The sequence below is a fragment of the Pseudochaenichthys georgianus genome, chromosome 17, assembly GCF_902827115.2.
Source record: "Pseudochaenichthys georgianus chromosome 17, fPseGeo1.2, whole genome shotgun sequence".
Classification (NCBI taxonomy): domain Eukaryota; kingdom Metazoa; phylum Chordata; class Actinopteri; order Perciformes; family Channichthyidae; genus Pseudochaenichthys; species Pseudochaenichthys georgianus.
This window is the reverse complement of record NC_047519.1, coordinates 3,870,723-3,894,270: the sequence shown is the minus strand read 5'-3', so window position 1 is coordinate 3,894,270 and position 23,548 is coordinate 3,870,723. Positions and strand designations below refer to the sequence as shown.

The following is a 23,548-nucleotide window of genomic DNA, read 5'->3' as shown; positions in this document are numbered from 1 at the left end:
GTTATATTGTGAACATTACAGGTGAAGACTGTAAAGTGGTAAAACAGTAATTTATTGTAAAATATTACAGCTAAATATTGTGAAATCATAGTAATATTTTACAGTGCAGTATATGCCGGAAGTCAGCCCTTCGTATACCAAAGCTATTTACTGTTATCATTTTGTATTGATTTTTTACTGTGTGATAAATCATTATTACATTACATTACATTGCATTTAGCTGACGTTTTTATCCAAAGCGACTTACAATAAGTACATTCGACCAGGAAGACACAACCTTGAAGAAAACAGAATCATATAAGTACATCAGGTTTCATAGAGCCAAACATTTCAAGTGCTACTCAACTGGCTTTAGATAAGCCAGCCCTTTATTAATATATACGTGCTCTGTTAGCAGTTCTTTGTTAGTAATTCTATCGCTCGAAGTGGAGTCGAAAGAGATGAGTTTTCAGTCTGCGCCGGAAGGTGTGTAAGCTTTCTGCTGTCCTGATGTCAATGGGGAGCTCATTCCACCATTTTGGAGCCAGGATAGCAAACCCACATGTTTTTGCTGATGGGTACTTGGGTCCCCCTCGCAGCGAGGGTGCAGCGAGTCGTTTGGCTGATGCAGAGCGTAATGCACACGCTGGGGTGTACAGTTTAACCATGTCCTGGATGTAGGAAGGGCCAGATCCATTCGCAGCATGGTATGCAAGTACCAGTGTCTTGAAGTGGATTCTAGCAGTTACCGGAAGCCAGTGAAGGGAGCGGAGGAGCGGCGTGGTGTGGGAGAATTTAGGAAGGTTGAAGACCAGACGAGCCGCTGCATTCTGGATGAGCTGCAGAGGTCGGATGGCACATGCAGGTAGACCAGCCAGGAGGGAGTTGCAGTAGTCTAAGCGTGAGGTGACGAGAGCCTGGACCAGAACCTGCGTGGCTTTCTGGGTCAGCTGGGGACGTATCCTCCTGATGTTGTAAAGCGTGTATCTGCAGCAACGGGTTGTAGCAGCGATGTTTGCAGTGAAGGACAGTTTGTTATCTAGGATCACACCCAGATTCCTTGCAGTCTGAGTCGGGGAAACAACAGAGGTGCCGATGTTGATTGTCAGGTCAAGAGTGGGACAATCTTTTCCTGGAAGGAAAAGCAGTTCAGTCTTGTCAAGGTTGAGCTTGAGGTGATGAGCAGACATCCACTGAGAGATGTCAGCTAGACAAGCAGAGATGCGTGCGACGACCTGGGTCTCTGAGCGGGGGAAGAACAGAATTAATTGGGTGTCGTCAGCGTAGCAGTGGTATGAAAAACCATGCGGGCTAATGACTGATCCGAGCGAGTTTGTGTACAGGGAGAAGAGGAGGGGACCAAGAACAGAGCCCTGAGGTTCCACTATAATTATAGTGGACTGGTCTGAAATGTACCGTGTAAAAAGTTAAGTATTTGTTTAGTGTTTTAACCTTCAGTTGATGGCTCTGTTTTAGACCAGTATACTACAATTACGGAGCGCGGTTTAAGCGTGCCGTGCCCGTTTTTGGTTGCGTTTCCACTTGGCGTAGTTCCGGCTAGCGGGTACTTTTTCACAGTTTTTCTGGCTCTCCAAAATCGAGGTTCTTTCCGGGCCAACAACCGGGCTGAATATGCTAAACTAGTGATAGAATCGCTGGCAACTACAACAAAATGAACATATTTGACCGTGATTTAATTGTAATACACGTTTCAAAATGATGCCGAAGTAACAACATACTGATACCGGTTAGTAAAAACCATGAATTAATGCTTTGACAAGTCTGCAGACAGACGGCAGGTGAAACACCTTTTAAAATGCGTGTTGTCTAAATGGAATTTGGCTAAGCTAACGTTATATATGCTCCGACCGTCCACACTCACAACAACAGCCTACACAGACATAAATAAAGCAGCGACTGTACTCGCCATGACACAGACAGTCTGTGGTTTGTACTTGTTTAACTTTGGTCTAGTTTCTGAACAGATATGAGGAGCTGTGAGCTCTGAGGGCTAACAGCTAATGGCTGATGTTGGTTTTCTGTGGTTCGCATTGAAGATGACGCAGGGTTGCCAACTCTCACGCATCTGGCGTGTGACACACGCTTTCACTCTCAATCTAGAAACGGTTTTGAAAACTGTTGTCTCGTAGTGATCGTCTTCTCAATAGAACATCTTTGATAATGTCTTCTGGCCAATCAGAATCAAGATAACGGCGAGGTGTTGTTGCAGGAAGTCCCGACGGAGAATACTTTTGCGGTAGTACATCTCTATATACATCGATACAACATTACGTGTTGATAGAAATCAACACGCAATGAAATAAGACCCCACAGTTTGATGATTGATAGGTGTGTGGGCTGTCTTTCATTTTGACACACAGAACAATGGGGGCTATCCACCCTTATCCACAATGTAAAGTCATTCACACAGCCTATTCCCTCTTCTCTCTGTGAGGAGCAGCAGGTTCAGCTTTTAGAACAAAGTAACACAAAACTAAAATGGCATTCATTTTTTTAAATGTGTAGTAATAGATTTATTTATTTTTCTTCTCAAGAGAGTACCAGAATGTGTGCAGGGGTTGGTTTTCAGCATGTCAACTCTTTCACCTGTGGGGAAATTGCAGGATTGGCTCCAGGTCGCCCTTTTTATTTACTACAAGACAAATGTGCCTTTTTGTTTCATACAGTTCAATTTGGATTGAGACAGGGAAATAATCTAAACCTCACGCGTGGCGTTTCACTGTCAAGGGGGCGAGATATAGCGTGTATGTAATTACATTGCAAATACTGACTTGAGCCCCACCGCTGTAGTCTATGGGTTAGCCCTACCATAGATTACCCAACACAAATACTCCGGAGCCGATAAGTCAATTAATTGCTTATCGCGACAGGCACACAATAAAACAGTGGAAACAAACATGTGTTTGACTTTCATTAGTGAATGAAACTGTGTGCCCTTTATAATTGTGGAAATTGATGTGAGATAGTGTACCAAAGAAGTGTGTTACATTTGAAATGGCAGAAGGTCTTGTTGCAATTTCCAGACATTAAAAGAGGTTCTTTGAGTCTCTCTGGTAATTATCAATAGTAGCAGTTAAGTGAATACTGTTCAAACAATACCTGTGTTTGTGTTTTATAGTGATTTCTCTGTTTTATCCTTTCATAAATGTGAGGACTAAAATGGCGATAGACAAAGGGCTGTTAAAAGTAAACTGGGTTTTATTAGTGTGGGGGAGGTGAAGGTATGCAGGACAGGGTACTTGGTGGGGAGAGTATATTCTGTTTAGGATCTCAAGCAGGCCATGTTTCAGAGAAGTCTATATATCTTGAATAAGTATATGTGTGGGTTTATACATTCCTGTGTGTTAATAGTTGAAGGAACAAAAGGTACATTTTTCCTCTCAAATATAGAGAGGTTTTTTATAGATTCCTGAAACAATGTTCCCTTTTTCTTAAAAGTAGTAGTCTTTTTCTTTGACTGTTTACCTGTTTATCAAAAGAGTGTTTTAAGCTATTTGTGAATAAGGAAGATGCAGAATTAATGGTGATTTCTGTTTTGAGTGTAAAGATTATCCCTGAGAATGTTTTTCTGGGTTAAACCATCGATAGGCTTTGCAAATTGGGAGGGACATTTCCCCTGATTTTTAATGAGGTGCATCCTGCAGGCCTTCCCAACACCTGTGGCTTTCATAGCTGCCATGCGCTGATTCCCTGTGAGATAGCGTTTTGGTATCTCCCAAATGAAACGCCACCCCTTCTTAGTATTAGGGAAATGTGTATCTTGTTGTTGGCCCTCTCTCCATGCGCTGACAAGACGAAAGGATGTCCGCAGCGCGTGAATAAGGGCGGGAGTACTCCACACGTTGCTTATATGATTCTTTGAATTGTATAGTAATGTATTATATTATATCGTATTGCATTATTACTTTGTTTAATTAAAACAGATTATTGTTTAACTGGTATCCTGGTGTCTTCTAATTCCCTCCCTGTTATGATTTCAAGCAGGACTCGTCAAAACAACACGCGGTGAGGAGTTGGGTTGTAAGAACCCCCACCCCCCAACATAGTCTGTGTCCAATATTGTGTATTTGTATATATTGTATATCCTATATATATGCTAAGGTCCCGCTACTGACACGATAGCAGTCATTTCGTGAGCATATGTGTAATTAAACCCATGATATCAAAATCTCACTCCAGCCAGGTACCCAAAATTGGCAACCCTGGATGACGTCACGGCTCCGCCTACACTGCGTTACTATAGTTACTGCCTCAGTTCCTAAACTGTAATGGAAATGCAGCATAAAGTGAGCCAGGCCTACCAAGGCCTAACTATACCGTACTAAGCCGTGCGAGGCCCTGCAGTGGAAATGTGCCATTTTATTCCTCTCTGTAACGGCCCGTCAACACTACAGCTTCAAAAAAAGCTTGGAGCTGGGCGCCCCTGACGCTCGACCAACAACCAATCACATGAATCTCCCGCCCCTGACACACAAGCAGCGGTTTGATTGGCTAGAGCTTGTACTGGCATATGATTTTATTGGCTGGCGCTGGCTATGTTCAACTTCTGACGCCGGAGACGCCAGAGACGGACTGCTATGCTACCCACAATTCAGTTCGGCGAAAAGCGAGGCAACGTGACGTCCCCCTATTCAAAGTGAATGGGCAGACGCGTTGGAAACCGTTTTTGAAGCTGTCGAAGCTGTAGTGTGGATGGGCCGTTAAGGCTGTGAAAATGGTTAATCCTTTTTAAAGGGATTTTGTTCATTTCACTATTTATTGTATTATTTCTAGGGCTGTCAAGTTAACGCGTTAATAATCATCAGGGCACACAAACCTCTCTACCACGGTAAGGTGCTGGTTCTTCAGAGAGGTAACTTACAACAGCATTCCACTATGGTTGGGGATGTCTGTAAAAAAGAGGAGAAATAATCTTAAACAAAACAAGTGTCGCAATATAGGGAAACAAACTGTGATAAAAACACATCAATTAGATCAGAATCAGAATACATTTACATTGTTACAGCAGAAAATAGCTTAAGACAGCCTAATGTTACTTAAAGTATGCATACAAAAAGTATTAAAGATTCAAAACAAGAAACTATAATAAAAAAAGTTACACATTTTACAAAATACACATCCTGTAACAGTTTGGAGGATTTAGCAGCCAGGTATATTACACAGTTTTTTATCGGCATATAGCGTTAACGCAAAAAAAAATTAACGCCACTAATTATTTTAACGCGATTAACGCATGTGTATTTTTTTCCTCGGCCGCACCGTAGTTTCAGAGCGCATCGAGTTTAAAATACCATCTACAAGCTGATGCTGCTGACAGCCCCGCTCCTGCCGCCTGCTTGTGGCAGACCACACTTCCACGCTCACCGGCAGGCACCGACTGGCCATCGGGAGGACCGGGAGGGTGTGTGTATGTGTGGCCCGAGCGAGCGAGGGAGAGACCTTACGTGCATTGTTGTTGTGAGCATCGGGTGCTAGCTAGCTGGGCTAACGGATATAAGGAGCTGTTTCAATGAAAACAGAGGAGCGCTCTATCCACACAACTGCGCCGAGCACTTGACTTGATGCAGGAAGCCAGACAGCAGGACATTGTACGAAAAGTCAGCACACTCATGATTGCAGCAACATGATTGCAGCGTCCAGGCAGCTCCCGTTCGAGCATATGCCTTGAGTTGCACACAGCTCCAACGATCCAACACACACACACGCACGCGCACACACCCCATTTGTATTGTATGAGAGAGGTTCCAGGTTGAATTGAGGCGAATATTTGTAATGTTCAGAGGTTGTTGTGTTTAATATTCATGAGAATATTTGTCATTGTTCAAATGATAATAAACATTAGCATAAAGCATATTTGTCCACTCATATGTTGATAAGAGTATTAAAAACTTGAAAAATATTTCTCTAAGGTACATTTAGAACAGATCAAAAATGTGCGATTAATTTGCGATTAATCGCGATTAACTATGGACAATCATGCGATTAATCGCGATTAAATATTTTAATCGACTGACAGCCCTAATTATTTAATATCTAGTCCTATTTGTAAATTTGAAAAATCGATTTGTCTTTGGAATCAAATATTGCTACAAATATTACAAAAAAAGCAGTTTCTGTGACAAAGCCTCAGAGATTCATTAAATGACGTTAAACCATCAACCACAGATCATTGTGGTTCAGTGTAGGTGGTAGCCCGCCCCCCCTGCTTTCACAGCTAATAACATAGCGTGTGAGTGATTACAGCCCAGTGTGTCACAGAGAGCATGCCAGAAGCTTTTCTTTGGAGTAATTACTATAATTTTGACTCTCTTCCTTCCGTCTGTCTTTACTGAACATCGTAGCAGCATTCAGAACAAAATGATTCACACAGTTTGTCTTGTTAAACACTGACTTACGTCAAATGTTTGTACTGTATATGTAGATGTTGTCTCTTATTGCCTCAGTAGCAATAAAACCAGTTATACTGTATGACAACCTGTTGAAATGGCACACTGAACTGCTTCCCTTATTACACTGAAAAAACTGAAACGTTGACTTTAAATAAATGTATTTTGTCAACACATTTCAGATAATTGTATTAGGTTAGTTGATAGCAATAATATTTACTTGAACCTAATATTTTTTATTTAAACTTAATATTATTGCTTTAAACACACCTACAACTGTTATTTGAAATCTGTAGACATAATACATTTAATTAAAGTCAGTTTTCAGAGTATTTTGGTGGTTCCTCCATTATCGCTCCTCGGTCCTCCGGCAGATGGCGCCGACAAATCAACATCCGGTAATACCGAGGACCGACAAGCGAGGAAATGAAAATAATCGACCTGAGATGCAGCCCCTGCTTCTCGTGGTTATATCTCTCACAGGCTCCGCCCTCTACTGGACTCTATGGGTACTCTCTTACCCCGCAAGCATTCTCCCACTGAGACTTCTATAGACGTAGCCGGCCCTGGGCGGGCCTACCTGAATGCACGCGCATCACACCGTATAAAAGGAGGCCTCGCCTCCTGACTATCATCCTTTTCTCTTCAGCAGCGGAAGTGATTCCACGAGAGACTGCGACGTTTGAAAGAAGAAGAAAGAGTTATCATAGCTCCAGGGAGTCGCCACTGCTAGAGACCCGGGCCTGTCCTTCGTGCCCTGGTTGAAATAGCGGGCACCGATCCCCACCACCTTGCTTCGAGTGGTTGGGGGACCAGGATATGGCTGAGGCGGTGCCATTCACGTTCGTCATTCCTTCCGGGTCTGGCGTCCATGGAAGTCCACCGCCCAGGGCTGTAATATCCCTGGGTGATGATCGTGGCGGCGGGTGTGTGGGCTACTCACTAATTGCGAGAGATGCCCCCGCCTCACCAGGTCAGAGCGATTATTGGGCCGCAAGGCCGAATAAGTAGCTTGGTCCACGGGCCTTGGCCCAGGCCCGGTTCCCCCAGGGACCGGTGCTCGGTGGCTTCACGTGATATAGGGTCGCCCCTACTTCATCACAGGCCGCCACCGCTGCCCGCCGCGTGGCACTTTCCAAAGAGGATCGTGTTGATCTCCTGGGAGCCCCCGTGTTTACGGAAGGGCTCTTTGGATCGATCTCCTTGCTCACGGGATGAGGATTAGTCGCAGCGTAGCTGCTTCTTGCCCATTCCCAGAGGAAGAAACACTGTCCTACACCCCCCGCCCCTGCTGTAAATCCCAGTATAGGGAGCCAGCAGGTGGGCGTGTGCACGTGAGTGGAATAAACCGAGTGCTGTCAAAGCACTGTGCGGGTTCAAGAGACGCTATTGCAGGCGTGCTGTTGGCAGAAAACACACCTTGCCTAGTGTAATGGCTCCGATTAATGCATTTAACCGTTGCAATGGGAAATACAGCGTTAATACGTGGGCGCGCGGCCCTCGTGAGAGTGGCCGCGGTGCGTTCAGGGACCCCCGCAGGAGAACGGTGGTTTAGAACTCTAGTTCTGGAGGGAGGTGTGTGTGTGTGTGTGTGGTGTGGTGTGTGTGTGTGTGTGTGTGGTGTGTGTGGTGTGTGTGTGTGTGTGTGTGTGTGTGTGTGTGTGTGTTGTGTGTGTGTGTGTGTGTGTGTGTGTGTGTGTGTGTGTGTGTGTGTGTGTGTGTGTGTGTGTGTGTGTGTGTGGGAAAAATGCATTCAGTAAAGACTATTGCATTTATCCCAGAGTAAGAGTCATTTCTCTCCACAATTTCACTTTCCCCCATAATGTCCGTTTCAAAGAGACGGCATTGTGACGGCGCGCGCGGCCCCCCTCCCCCGAGGGCGGGCCACGTTGCGCTCAAAGATCTCAGTAGAGAGGTGAGACGAAGGGAGAGGTGCAGGCACGGAGATCCCGTGCCCGCGGCGCCCTCCACCTCTTCGGCCCACCCCGTGGAACCGGCATGCCGGCACTCACGGGGACGTCTTTACGGATCTGGCTGGCGGGGGGAGAACATCTCTCCGCCCGGGACGAGGGGGCGAATCCCGCCTCCTCCCTGTATAATGCACAGATCACTACGTTTTCTAATAAGAATGAGGTATTTTGTTTCCACAAAGGCTACACTTAGGCCTACACACAATGTTAACCGTACAAATTCCCCATTCGCTGCCCCAGCTGTAGCTCCTGTAAAGGAGGTGGCTAATGGGAGTGCGCAGAGAGGGATGAACCGCAGGGAGTGCTATCTAAAGGAGAGCGCTATGCGGGTACAGGGACATTATGGCCGGCGTATTGCTGTCAGAGAACACACTACGCCTAGAGCAAAGACTCCAATGCAGTTTACCCGTAGTGGTAAAGGCTGCATTATGGCGGAGTCCGCACTCACACAAGAGCGCGTGGCGGTGCGTTCAGGGACCTTAGTAAAACACACTACGCCTATAAAGACTCCGATTAATGCTGTTTACCGTAGTGGTGAGAACAGCATTAGGGTGGAGCGCGCGCTCACACAAGAGCGCGCGGCGGTGCGTTCAGGGTCCTCAGTAAATAATCGGCCCTTTCTGTGTCAACCCTCCAGGGGCAAATCTTCCCTTCGCGGGGAGTTTTTGCGGTGGAACGGGTCACCAGAGAGTATCACAGCTTCATAGCTGCTGCCCCACAGCTGAGGGCCTGTCCATTAACGCAATGTTCTGGGGAATGGAAACTCAGCTGTGTGCTAACAAGGTGGAGGGACAGGAGGACGCAGCGTCCCACTGTACCACATGTCTATACACTGTATCACATGGACCACTGTCTTGTGGGTGTCCCACACTCACCTCTTTTTATGGGCATGCGAGAGGTACATCAGTTCTCCCAGGAGGCGGCCCCACAGCTGAGGGCATGCCCTTTAACACAGTGTTATGGGGAATGGAAACTCAGCTGTGTACTATCAAGGTGGATGGACAGGACGCTGAAACGGGGCTATTCACTCCAGTTCTGCAGCATCCCACCCCCTTTTATGGGCATGCGAGAGGTGAAGCTATCCTCTCGAGAGGGGATGAGTTTCCTCTCAGCAGAGATTCAGGCTCTGGTGCAGAAACAGGCTGTGTCTGTTGTGCACCCTCAGCGCAGGCAAGAGCGTCTTTATTCCATATACTTCCTGGTTCCCAAGAAGACAGGGGAATTCAGACCTATTCTAGATCTCCGCGGCCTGAATCGCCACATTTCCCGCAGGAAATTCTGCATGCTAACTATGAAACAGTTACTGGGGCTGGTGCAGCCAGGCGATTGGTTCACCACCATCGACCTGAAAGACGCATACTTTCATGTAGAAATTGCTCCAAAGCACAGAAAGTTCTGCGTTTTGCCTTTCAAGGGATAGCCTACGGGTACAACAGGCTGCCGTTCGGCTATTCCCTATCCCCACGCACATTCAGCAAATGTGTGGCCACAGCGCTTCAACCGCTGCGCGCACACGGCATGAGAGTTTTCTTTTACATAGACGACCTCATTTTCATGGCTGGGTCACGGGAACAGGCAATGTTTTGCACAGCACAATTGATCACACACCTAACCAGATTAGGCTTCGCGATCAATTGGAAAAAGAGCACCCCCATACCTCACCAACGGGCGTTGTATTTGGGTGTGGTGCTCGATGCAGGCACGTTGCGCGCCACCCTGTCAGAGAGCAGACGTGCGTCCCTTCTTCAGGGGGTACGCAGACTGGGACAGGGGGCAACAGTGACAGCTTTTACTGTCATGCAGACGCTGGGTCTCATGGCGGCTGCTCACATGATGGTCCCGTTAGGGTTACTACATATGCGCCGCCTGCAGAGGTGGTTCTCCAGCCTACGCTTGGATCCCAAGAGGCACAGGCGGCGGCTGGTGACCATACCCCCCTCAGTGAGGGGCAACCTCCGGTTTTGGGACGGGTGACCTCCTACATCACAGTGTTCACGGATGCATCCGGAACAGGATGGGGAGGGACCTGCCTGAAGAGGGCTATAGGTGGGCGCTGGGCTCTAACAGAGTCTCGACACAGCAACCTCCTAGAGCTACGGGCGGTAGTGTTAGTCCTCCAGCATTTCAGGCCCCTAATTCAGGGGAGACATGTAATGGTCAGGAGCGACAACAGCACCACAGTGGCTTATATCAACAGGCAGAGCGGAGTCCGCTCCTCCGCCTTGTTGACCACAGCGGAGAGGCTGTGGTTATGGGCTTCAAGCCCTCCATATCCCGGGACTGGAGAACGGGGGAGCCGACCTCATGTCGAGGGGCGGCCCCCTGCCAGGCGAGTGGGTGCTTCACCCGAAGGTGGTGAAGCAGATCTGGGCCCAGTTCGGGAGAGCGGAAGTGGATCTGTTCGCCAGCCGGCGAAACAGCCATTGTTCCCTGTGGTTCTCTGTGGCTCGGAGCGACGACCCACCCTTGGGGCTGGACGCATTTGCACACGAGCCATGGCCAAGGAAGCTGCTATACGCCTTTCCACCGCTGCGTCTCATTCTCCCCCTCCTGAGGAGAGTGAGGCGAGAACGTTTGTCAGTCATCCTAGTGGCTCTGGATCGCGTTGGGGCGCCGTGGTACTCAGAGATGACACAGATGAAGGTGGGCCAGCCCTGGGCGGTTCCCCAGTTCTGGGGGGCGATGTCTCAAGAGGCAGGTGCAATCGGGGCGTTACCCACTCTCGGCCGTCCTCTCCAGGTTTGGCTCCTGAGAGGGACAGGTTGAGACAGGGTGGATTGTCTGATAGTGTTATTCAGTCTATCCAGGCAGCTAGAGCTGGATCCACCACAGCCTGTTACAGGCCAAAGTGGCTAGGATTCCAGCGATGGTGTGAGGAGCGGAGAATAGAGCCCCTATCTTGTGAGTTAGGCTCTATGTTATCCTTCTTACAGTTACTGGTGGACAGAGGGCTTGCGCATTCAACAGTGAAAGTGTATGCAGCAGCCATCTCGTCCTGCCATGAGGGATTTAGCAGCAGGTCAGCCTTTAGTCAACCACTGATGTCGCGGTTTTTTACAGGGGGTCAGGAGGCTGCGCCCAGTAGTGCACGCCTCCACCCCACAGTGGGACCTGCCCCTAGTGCTCGAGGCTCTGGCCTCGGGGCCGTTTGAGCCTCTCCTCTCTAAAAGCATTGTCGTGGAAAACAGCTTTGCTTCTTGCCTCAACGTCAGCCAAAAGAGTGTCCGAGTTAACCGCTCTGTCGGTGCACCCGAGCTGTTTACAGATTCGGGGTGACCGGAGCGGCGCGACACTCAGACCGAACCCCTCCTTTGTGCCCAAGAGCCTAAGGAGTGCGTTCAGGTCAAGGGCTATTCAGTAGGGGGTTTTAGGCTCCCCCCCCATGGTGGGACCAGGGAAGCTAAACTGCACCTCCTCTGCCCGGTGCGTGCGCTAGCATGTTATGTAGAGCGCACGGCTGCCCTTAGACGCACCGAACAGCTGTTCGTGTGCTTCGGGGGCGGGGTGATCGGGAAAGCTCTGTCCAAGAAACGCCTGGCAGGCTGGCTCTGCGAGTGCATTGCACATGCCTACGGACAGGCAGGGAGAGCCTGCCCCACGGGGGTTCGTGCACACTCCACACGGGCTGTGGCTGCGTCAACAGCCTTATTCAACGGTGTGAGTGTGGAGGATATATGCACAGCGGCGTCTTGGTCGACGCCAGGCCCCTTCATAAGGTTTTATCTCTTGGACATGTCGAGCTCTTTCTCCTCGTCTGTACTTGCGGGGGCAACACAGGACTGGTAGGGGGGAGGGGGGTTGTGGGCAGGGGCGGACTGGGGGGAAAAAGTGGCCCGGGGATTAATTGACAGACAGGCCCACTTAATGCGCAGCATGTATCGGCCGGCCGGCGACGAAAGTATGTTACTTAACAAAAAACCCTATGCCTTTAATGTTATTTTGGACAATTATTCATATAGTAATCACATTACCTGAGCCCTTGAGTTGCCTAGAGCAAAAATAGTTACGGCATATATTTAGTGATTTTAATATTAACAGATCATTGATGCAATAACATTTTGACCCAATTTGCCTGACTTGACACATGGAATAAAACATGGGCGACGTACAAAGCATCCTCAATGTGGGTGAGAGAATTTAACAGGGGGTGTGGGCAGGTGATGGACCTCACCTCCTCTAGGGGGGTCCGGGGGCAAGCTCCCCCGGGAAGATTTGTTTTTAAATGTCGAAGTTAAATGCATCAATCTGGTCCATTTTGAGAGCAAAATTAGGGACTAAATCTATGGCAGTCAGTAGGGGCTTGGACTGTGAGCCATAGGGTCGCCGGTTCAAGTCCCGGACCAGACCTATTTGGAGTGTGGACTTCTACTTGGAGAGGTCCCAGTTCACCTCCTGCCCTGCCGTGGTGCCCTTGAGCAAGAAACCAGACAAGGCTGTACCTTTAGTAATGAATATTACATGTGAGGAAATCTTTCCACCAATAATTCCAATAAGTAATCCAAAATGTATTCACTTCAGGTTTACGAAAGTAACTGTAATCAGATTACTCGTTTTTCAAATGTAACACGAGCTGAATACAGTTACTTGATTTTTGTATTCTGATTACGTAACGCCGTTACATTTATTCCGTTACAACCCAACCCTGGCCACACCCCACTGGGCTGGGCTGGGCCGGAACACTTACAAATGTGGGCCGGTAGGATTTAGGTAAGCAAAACAAAAAAAGGGAGTGGCCGGAACACTTACAAATGTGGGCCGGTAGGATTTTTTTTTTAGAAACTTTGTTGTTGTTGTTGGCCCTCCGGCCCACACACAGCACCGGCCCACCGGGGAAACTCCCGGTATTCCCGATAGCCAGTCCGCCCCTGGTTGTGGGTCAGTTGGCATCTGACCCCCTCCCCGGACATAATGCGCCTTCGCTGTTCTCGGGCCTTCGGAGGGTCCCAGGAGGGGCGGGGATGGCGCACTGGGCCCTTACAGGGCTGGAGGGCTGCTCTCCTCCTGCCGAGAGCAGGAGGGGGGGAGCCCTCCACACTTTAGTCCACACACTCGACACGGGGTCAGTGTTTGAGTGTGGGGCAAGGGCTCTGGGGCTCTCCCTGTTATCCTTAGGGATTCAGGGAGGCAGGCGTGTAGTTAGCCCTTTCGGGGCCGAGGGGGCTCTCCCCATCCAGGGTGGGGGGGTCCCCCGGCACTGTTTTTTGAGCACACTTTTTGCGAGGTAAGCGCAGCAGGGTGTGCTCTGTCAGCCACAGCCCAGATTTCTCCTCGGTTACAACCGGGTTAAAGGAGAAGGTGGGGCAGCAGCTGCTGACCATAATAGCCGGTCAGGGGCAGTAGGGTGGAATATTGTTGGACGACAGTGCGAGTATACATCGCGGCTCCACCCACTGTACCCATAGAGTCCAGTAGAGGGCGGAGCCTGTGAGAGATATAACGTTGGGTTACGTAGTGTAACCCTTTGTTATATTAGCACAGGCGGAGCCCTCTACTCGGGGCACTGTCTGTCCTATTCCGCTCGCTGAAGAGAAGTGTAGGATGATAGTCAGGAGGCGAGGCCTCCTTTTATACGGTGTGATACGCGCGCATTCAGGTAGGCCCGCCCAGGGCCGGCTACGTCTATAGAAGTCTCAGTGGGAGAATGCTTGCGGGGTAAGAGAGTACCCATAGAGTCCAGTAGAGGGCTCCGCCTGTGCTAATATACAAGGGTTACACTACGTAACCCGACGTTTCCTTGCGTCTCTCCATGCTTCCCTGGTGGGAGGTACTAGTCGCAGGGAAACGACGCAAGTGAGGGACGCAGGGAATCCATTTAATCGACCTGAGATGCAACCATAGAGTCTAGACTAGAGACACTCTACAAGGCTTGATGTGGACAAACCTGGTTTGCCATTGGTGTTTTCAGGTAAGCACGTTGACACGAGCAGTCTGTCCAAACAGCTGGCCAAAAGGTGTCATATTCAGTCGGAGAAATGCACAATTTTCGACTTCCTTAACTCTTGCAGCTAGTTTGAATGACTTTATATACTGTGAATTTACTCCAGGTGGAACTAAAGTCAGATTTAACACTTGATTATATTTCACATCATTCATCCAGATCTGCAAAGCACCTAAACGTATTCAATACATGTAGTGGAGTAAAAGTACATAATTTACCTCTGAACTGTAGTGGAGTAGAAGTAGGCTACTAAGTAGCAAAACATTTAAATACTCCAGTAAAGTACAAGAACCTCAACATTTTACTCAAGTACAGTACAATATAATAACAATAGTTCTCTGTCAAAGCGTCTTTGAGTTTCATGAAAAGCGCTATAAAAGTCCCATGTATTATTATTATTATTATTAACATAATTATATATATTTAATTTATTTTACATTTAAATGAAGCAATGTTACTTTGTTTAGTTTTTCCCTTTAAAAAATAACAAAAAGTACTTAAAACGTTTTGAGTTTTCGTCGACTAAAACTATGAAGGATAGAAATGACTAAAATGTGACTAAAACTAATACCCATTTTCGTCTAAAGACTAAATAAAAAAATAGCTGCCAAAATGAACACTGCAGCATAGACAGGTCTTTTCTGTGTTAGAGAAAAGACACAGCTACAGGGATTACTTTGAGGGTGTGTGACTTTGCAGAACGTTTACATGCATAACAAGCTACATAACACACAAGGGGACGGTAACAACCGGAAAAGCATGTCCTGGGACCTTTAACACTACTTTATTATATTTAAGCATAAATGCAATCTCCAGAAGTAAAGAGCTAACGTTAGGCTATAAACAAGCTACATCACGGTCGCATGACTTCACGTCACCAACACTAAGCTAAAGGTGGCTAATGTTTGGTGTGATGTCATTTAGTACTAATACGTTTAGTTAGCATCTGCTGTTTTTAAGACACGTAGAAAGTGGGACATTCACCAGTTGGGTTTTTGACGTATTTATTCTCGTAGAACAAAACTTGACAATATCTTCAGCTTGTGTTAACCACAGACCTTATTTCAGGTAACTAACCAAAAACACGTAAAAAAAACCTTGGACTTCCAGACAAGAAAAACGGAAATGCTAAAATGCTAATTCATTTTCGGGTTTTAGTGCTCATTCCTGCACCACTCTATTGAACAGTAGCATCTTTAATATGGGGCCTGCATTAATTCTCACTCTACTGCGCAGCTTCTAAAGCAGCTTGTGTTTTCCTAGTACGGCTTTAAATCTGCCCTGGGTGCCAAGGTCACAGCATTTGGCAGCCATTAATCCATTAAGACGCGGGGGTTGGCCACACTTTAATACACATGCCCCACACTTCCCTTCACTCTGTCTCTCTCTGGCTTTCCCTCTGTCTTCTTGCTCCTGCTCCTCTCTGTTTTATTTGTCTTGCTTGCTTTGCAGTTTTGTCTAAAAACAATCACTCTTTCTGAATGAGGATGATGAAGCAGCAGGAACAGTGTTCAGGGTGTTTTGCAGTAATGCGCTGTGTCTCCTTTGACTCTTATTTGACTCTTCTTGACCAGTGCATCATCCGGATGAAATGATCCTCTCATGTTCCCTTTAGAAAAGCCCTCCTCAGTTTTCATAGCAGAAGAAACCAAAATGCAGATATAATGTTAACTAAATCACTTTCACTATTTCCTGATAACCAGTCACACATGCTATAATCAGCCCTTCAGCAGGATCTAACTAATACCCTGACTTCTCCTTTAGTTTTAAGGTGTCACATTATCAACATATCTTTAAATTAGGGCTGTCAAACGATTACAATTTTTAATCAGATTAATCACAGCTTAAAAATTTATTAATCATGATTAATCACCATTCGAACTATGTCCAAAATATGCCATTTCTTTATGTATATTGTTGTGGGAATGGAAAGATAAATGAAAGAAGGCGGATATATCCATTTAACACAGTAGGCTATCTATGTTTATTATAACATTTTTCTGCGTGTCAAAACAACCCACACACCTATCAATCATCAAACTGTGGGGTCTTATTCATTACGTGTTGATTTCTATCAACGGGGGAGTACTTCAGGAAAGTCGACAGAGGGGGGGGCTAGTGGAGTACTTCGTGACCACAGAGTGTGAATGTTGTGATCAGCTGTATTAGCGCAGTTCTCCAGTGAAGGGGGGAGTCTCCCTCCGCAGCCGGTTGGCGTAGTTTTGGCACAAGTCCGTTATACAGACCGACGTTAACAGCTCCCTGTCTGTGCACTCTGTGTGCACAGAGTCGGTGCACTCCGTGTGCACAGAGTCGGTGCACTCCGTGTGCACACGACAGGAGCCGGCTCTCGCCCGCGAACGAGCCGTTTTTTGTTTTGTTTTTGCGGAGGGATCGAGATCGGCATGAAGGCACATTATGCAATGTGCAATGTCGACATTATCTCGCTTATTACACATGGCCACATTCTCAACAAAGTAACGACATGACTCCCAATAATAATTGAAATGCTTTTATGGATTTAGAAAAAGATTTTATTGATTTAAAAAATTGTTTTATGTATTGATTTAAATATCCCTGCCCTAATGCCAAAAGTAACTGGCAACTGAATATGTGTCGCCGTTTGATGTCTATGTCTGGACCGCTGCGTAAAAAGGAGGGTTTCTGCCCCATTACTTCTCTTCTTACTTCTATAAGAATAAAACACGGAGGACGGAGATCTCTTTTTGTCCCCCTCTTCTCCCCGCTGCAGCCTAGCAGTTGATCTCAAAGCACGCTCCCCTCTCCTGCAGGGAGAAAAACTATATTTATATACTTTATATAGGTTGATACAGTAGCCCCTTTTTTAAAATAGTTTTTATAGATGTTGCCATCTGTTTTGTGTAGCGTGGTTCTACAAGCAAGTCAATGCATTCATTGGGTGGTATCAGAGAGTTACACGGGTGTGTAAATGCAATGAAAAGAATTGGCCACAGCAAATCATTTATATTAAACATGTAATTTTTACTTTTGAATACTTCAGTACAAAGGATGTATTGAATAATTTTAAGTGATATATGTGTACACATATAAATCATTAGTCAAAACAGGGCTACCTTTGATTTAATTAAAAGGTATAATATGTGGTAAACTGAAGAGCCCTTTGGGAGCCGAAAGAGCCGGCTCTTCTTGGTGAGCCAAATGATCCGGCTCAGCAAGAAGAGCCGGAATTCCCATCACTAGTGTGCACCGACTCTGTCGTCCGGTGATCTAACCGCCTTCTGGAAAAGCTTCACAAATACGTCAGTACGCAAATGCGCTTTGTGACACAAGTGACGGTACGGGCCATTCTGCACATGCGTTAAATGCGTTAAATATTTTAACGCAATTAATTCAAAAGATTAATTACTGCCGTTAACGCGATAATTTTGACAGCACTACTTTAAATATATATGTTAATTATTTGTTTTAGTAAATAAAGTACTGGTTGTATGACAGTTGAATAAGTCAATACAACATCTATACAAAAAGGAAAAAGTACTTAACTCAGATGTATTTTTGTATTCCTTATTTTAGCAAAAAAAATACTATTTGTATGTCTTTATCTTTTGGATTAATTCTCATCTGATGTGCTTCAATCATCTGAATATCAAAGTCAACATGCAATTAAAGCTAAAAAGGAGAAGAAAGTAAATCAATTGTGAAAGAAATATGATAAAATGACAGATGAGCAAATGGAATAGCAAAGGGGAACATATATATATATATATATATATATATATCTTTAAATAAATACATTTGCAGTCCATTTTAAAATGTATATTTTTTATAAGTCCTGTTTCTCGCTTGAGGCCAGGAAAAGGCTCTGTGACCTTTTGACCTGTGCTGGACTCTGGGGATCTGGTCTATATGAATGCACCTGCCCATTGCCTGGTCAAGTTAGATGCTGCGTATCACAGCGCACTGAGATTTGTGACAAACTGTAAAGCATTAACCCATCACTGTACCCTGTATGCAAGGGCTGGTTTGCTTTCACTAACTGTACGGAGGCTCAGTCACTGGTACATTTTTATATACAAAGCCATGCTAGGGAAACTTCCATCTTATATCTGCTCCCTGATCTCTCAGAGAATTGTAAGTGGCTACTGCCTCAGATCGAATGCTGTGGTTTTATTAAATGCGCCAACTGCTAGGACTGTCTTAGGGAAGACAGCTGTTAGATGCGCAGCTCCTCTGTCTTGGAACAGTCTGCAAATTAAATGGAAACTGAGCAATCTGGTGCCACTAAATGTTTTTAAAGCTCGGTTGGATGCTACTCAATCGGAAGCTGTTGGTACCTGTTCATGTGGATAGTTATTGTAAATTGTAATCCCTGTAATGATGCTGTAAGATGTCCTTTTTGTTGTTCTGTTTACGTTTTTATGTTTCATGTGAAACCTACTTGAGCAGGTCTCCCTTGAAAAAGAGATAAATGATCTCAATGGGATACACCTGGGTAAATAAAGGGGGGGGAAAAAAAAAAAAAAATTGGGATATGTTGTATCGTAACAATTATTACAATTTATTATCAAACAACGTAATAATAACATATATATATATATATATAAAATATCCCATTGGTATATGAAACTATCTTCTGATTGTCAATTTACATACGAGACATCTTTAAATACACTTAAGACTTCACAGATGAAGGTTATATAATTGTAATCAAGCTTTACTTACAAAGGTATTGAATTCATTCATCATTAACTAATTGTAATAATTACTTACCTATCAGGTATACAGAGCCAATATCATTTCACAATGTTACAAAGTTTCTGTTGTTACACATTTTTTTATTATATTTGCATAGAATTTGTGAATTTTTCCTCAAAAATGATTTGCATTACTACTCTACTACAATGATCTAGTTATTTGGGAAATGTTGCATATATCATCCTGTCCAGTATTGCTGCTACTTACTACATGTTCCTGCATCTCCAGGTTGATTCTTATACTTGTTTCATCTTGTTCAGACTACATTTGTAACGATATTTTCCAGCTTTTTCATAATGACCATCACCAATTATAAAGCAGTAAACAGAACACCAGGCACCGTCTGTTGATTGAGAGACATCCCTCTGTGTTTCCTGTCAGTCATTATCATCTGTTCACCTTTATAGTTTTCTCTGACCTTTCTTTATGATTCTATTTTGGTATAAGTATTTTCGTGTGGGCGTCTGACGTATGCTTGACTCTTCCTTCTGGGGGCGGAAATAATGAGTAAACACTTCTAACCTCCCTCTATCCTTTCTATAGATAGCAACACAATCCTATTACAATTATCCTGAAATGTCCTAGCAAGGGCTGCAGGGAGAAGACTCCGACTGTGCATGCTTCAGTTACCTCACTCAGAAAGGACATATGAGTTTTTCTAACAGAAGTCTCATGGGGAAGTGTTGAGTTCTCTATGTTATATGTGAGCCATACTGTGAGAAGCAGCGTCAGATTAGCCAAGGGCAGGGATGAATGGGGGATGGGGGCAAACACTGTCTCAAATCACCTGAGCATTTACATATGGGGGGAAATATATAATCATTCCCTTCACATTGTACTATGCAACTTGTAAGGTATTCATACTTAAATGTTTGTTAGGCCTGGTTACCAATTAATTGAAGGAGCAACCTTTCTAAATTGCATTTTAACATAATTTAAAGGACTCTAAAGGAAGTGTTGTACTATCATTCATTAGGGGAAACAGATTTAAAAAGAAATATTACAACACAGGACAAAATACGTTTTGTTAAATGACAAAATCTTTCCCTTTATGCAAATGCCTTCATTGGGTCTTCCCTCCAGTGGTTAACATAGCCATATTATATTATTTTATTTTTTTGGACATATTACTTCAATTTCTTATGTTTATATATCTTATGTTATCTTATATTGCACAGTTCTACTTCTTATGTGTTGTATTTTTATTTTTTATTCAGTCTAAATGGAAAACAGGAATACTGGTTCTGATTCCGATTCTATGTTTTTGTATTCTGGAGACATCACCATGACAATATCATGATTTATCTTTCAGACTTGACAAAGACACATACATTTTTTTTTCTGTTTTCACTGGCTGAAGACTAGACTAACTGGCACGATTAAAAACGTATTATAAGGTGGGCTCCTAAATCTTTATTTATTCAACCCAGCTGGTGATTTTTGTTAATGTGAACGGTCAAACAGACAAAGCATTTATGGTTCATTAATTGTATCAAACGTCTCAGGCTGTACATTCTGTTTCAATTCAATATTGTTAAACTGTGGCTTCCTTTATAATTGGAACCTCCGCAAGGCACACTTTTTGTGCTACACTGTTTTTGTTACCATTATATTGTTGAATGCGTAGAGTTTTTGGTTTTTATGTACACACACAATTCTGAAGATGTTGTTATGCTCATCTATTTGTTTTGTAAAGCAAACATATTTGGGATGGCTTGGTAAAATGTTGGCAAATGTTTTACCATGTTGACAGTATCACTGAATGACAGCTTTTCTTTAACTACTTTATTTAATGACAATGTGGCTGTGACTTGGCTACCAGATGTCTCTCAGATCTGGCAACGTTAAAAAGTCTATAGTATTTGTTCAGACATTACAATCAAAATCTAAGAGGTTGACATACCAAGACTTACAGTACTTACTTGTTGCATGACATACTGAGGCAATGGATTTGACCAAATACCGTGAGCTCACTATTACGTAGAGTGTGAAGCCATAATGTGTTCAGCTAATACAGTAACCTACAATGTTTTCTTTTTCTTGCAGTTCCTGGCTTTTATCTCCATCATCTTCATCATCATTTCCACCATCTCATTGTCCCTGAACACCCTGCCGGAGCTTCAGGTGGTGGATGAATTTGGCCAGTTCAATGACAACCCAAGCCTAGCCCACGTAGAAGCTGTCTGCATTGCCTGGTTCACCATGGAGTACATGCTGCGCCTTCTCTCAGCACCTAACAAGTGGGACTTCATCAAAGCCCCGCTGAACATCATTGATTTGCTGGCAATCTTGCCTTACTATGTGACCCTCTTCCTGACTGAGTCTAACAAGAACGTTATGCAGTTCCAGAACGTGCGGCGTGTGGTGCAGATCTTCCGAATCATGAGGATCCTGAGGATTCTGAAGCTGGCCAGGCACTCCACAGGACTCCAGTCTTTGGGCTTCACTTTGAGAAGGAGCTATAACGAGTTGGGTCTACTGATTCTCTTCTTAGCCATGGGCATTATGATCTTCTCTAGCTTGGTGTTCTTTGCTGAGAAGGACGAGGATGCCACCAAATTCACTAGTATTCCCGCCTCCTTCTGGTGGGCTACCATTACCATGACCACTGTTGGTTATGGAGATATTTACCCACAAACCCTACTGGGCAAGATTGTTGGAGGGCTCTGCTGCATAGCAGGTGTGTTGGTAATTGCCCTTCCCATCCCAATCATTGTCAACAACTTCTCTGAGTTTTACAGAGAACAAAAGCGGCAGGAGAAGGCCGTCAAGAGAAGGGAAGCCCTTGAACGAGCAAAACGGAGTGGAAGTATTATTTCTATTAACCTCAAGGATGCTTTTGCACGCAGTATGGAACTCACAGATGTGTTGGTGGAGAAGAGGGAGGACAGTAAGAATCCGGTGGACAATCATATGTCACCCAGCCGATGGAGCTACCACAAACACTACACCAATGATGAGTCGTGTAGCCAAGGCAAGTCGCATTACCAGGAAGTGGCGCAGCAGGGCTCCCCTGAACGAGTCAAGCCTTTGCCTAACAAAACGACGTCTCAAAACCTCAGTGTAAATCTGCTGGAAGAAGCTTTAAACAAGACATCAACAATTAAGGAGGAGAAGAAGAAAATGTTGGAGGAGCAAATGGAGATGAAAATGCTAACCTCCACCCAAGCCAGACAAACTTCTCCTGAAGACTGCATGAAACTCTCCTATGTTGCTTCAGTAGAAAGAAGGGGGTCCAGTGCTGAAGGGGGTACAATTAGTGCTAGACACCAGCGCATTCCCCCTCCCTTGGATCTAAGTCAGATCAGCACCATAGAAGGCAACACGGGCCCTGACAGCATTCAGCCAATGGCTGTCATTAAGGAGGGTTTGTATGAGTTTGTGTCCACCCCCAGAGGAACTGAGCATGCAGATATGGGTGTGGACAGCTTTGGGGTGACCTATGATAGCATCTGCAGCGCCAATCAAAATACAAAAGCCCTCAAGGTTGACTTCATTGGAGCTCAAGATGATGTGCTTATGGCGGTGATGACACCTGTAGCAACCTCAGCCCCCATTGGGTCTGCCAAGCTTGCCCAGCTGCTTTCTGATGACATGGTTTCAAGGTTCTCTCCCTCCTCCAGCTCCTCAACCATGGAAGCTAAGTCTCCGTTGGTGTTCCTGCAATCTCCGTCTCTGGTCCAGCAATCTGTCAGTCCGAGCAACTCTCAAGGGGGAGGTGAGGGCTCAGTAGCCAGGAGCTTAGAAGGTGAAGGGCAGCTAACAGGCTTAAGCCACCAGGGGAGGAATCACATGGAAAGGTCTGCTGTCGGCTCAGGCTCAAATTCAAGCCCTCTGTCTTCCAAACTCAGCCCGCTCAACTGCACCATGGAGCAAGGGACTTTGGAAGGAAGTGAGCAAGGAGGAGGGAGAGAAGAAGCAGATCAGAGCGTGGAGAAACAGGAAAATCACATTGTTCTGGGTAGAAGTGCAACACCACCCTGTGAAACAAGCATGTGAGCCAAAAACGAGAAAAGGTTCACAGATATAGAAGCCAACAGGGTGGGGAAAAGGTTGACGGGATCGATGGCAGCCACCACCCAGAACCAACCAGAACAAGTACTTCCAGGTGTGTGTTCTGCACCTGTTGACAAAGACAATGCGGAAAACAAACAATGTTAACAAGACTATCAAAACAGTTTTAGTGTTTCTGGATTGATGCACCTGTCATACCCCGCAAGACGTGTTGGACTCTCATCTCTCTTTCGACGAGTACTGCTGTCCAGAGAAAGACGTTTCCACAGTGTTGTCTCTTGGCTTTGAGGAAAGTCAGTAGCACATGCCCACTGTCTGGGTACTATCTGAAATACACTCTTTCATGTCAGTGTTTATGATATATTATGTGTAGACCAGACTGATATGCTGCAAAACAGTGTCATCTAAAACATCTTTTAGGGCTCCGATGAGCATAAACAAAGCCTTGTGTGAATGAGAAAATATAGACGGTAAGAGAGTTTTTGCTTACAGCTCAAGAGGTA

At 45.3% G+C, this 23,548-nt stretch overlaps 1 protein-coding gene across 1 annotated transcript in view; it reads left to right on the top strand.

Moving 5' to 3' along the window:
* kcnb2a (potassium voltage-gated channel subfamily B member 2a) overlaps nucleotides 1-23,097 on the top strand; it is a 50,248-nt gene extending 27,151 nt beyond the window's left edge. The window contains exon 2 of the mRNA XM_034105097.1: nucleotides 21,078-23,097. Within this exon, the coding sequence (XP_033960988.1) occupies nucleotides 21,078-23,030 (1,953 nt within the window). The 3' untranslated portion in view covers nucleotides 23,031-23,097. The remainder of the gene's footprint in view (nucleotides 1-21,077) is intronic.
* The last annotated feature ends 451 nt before the right edge of the window (nucleotides 23,098-23,548 follow it).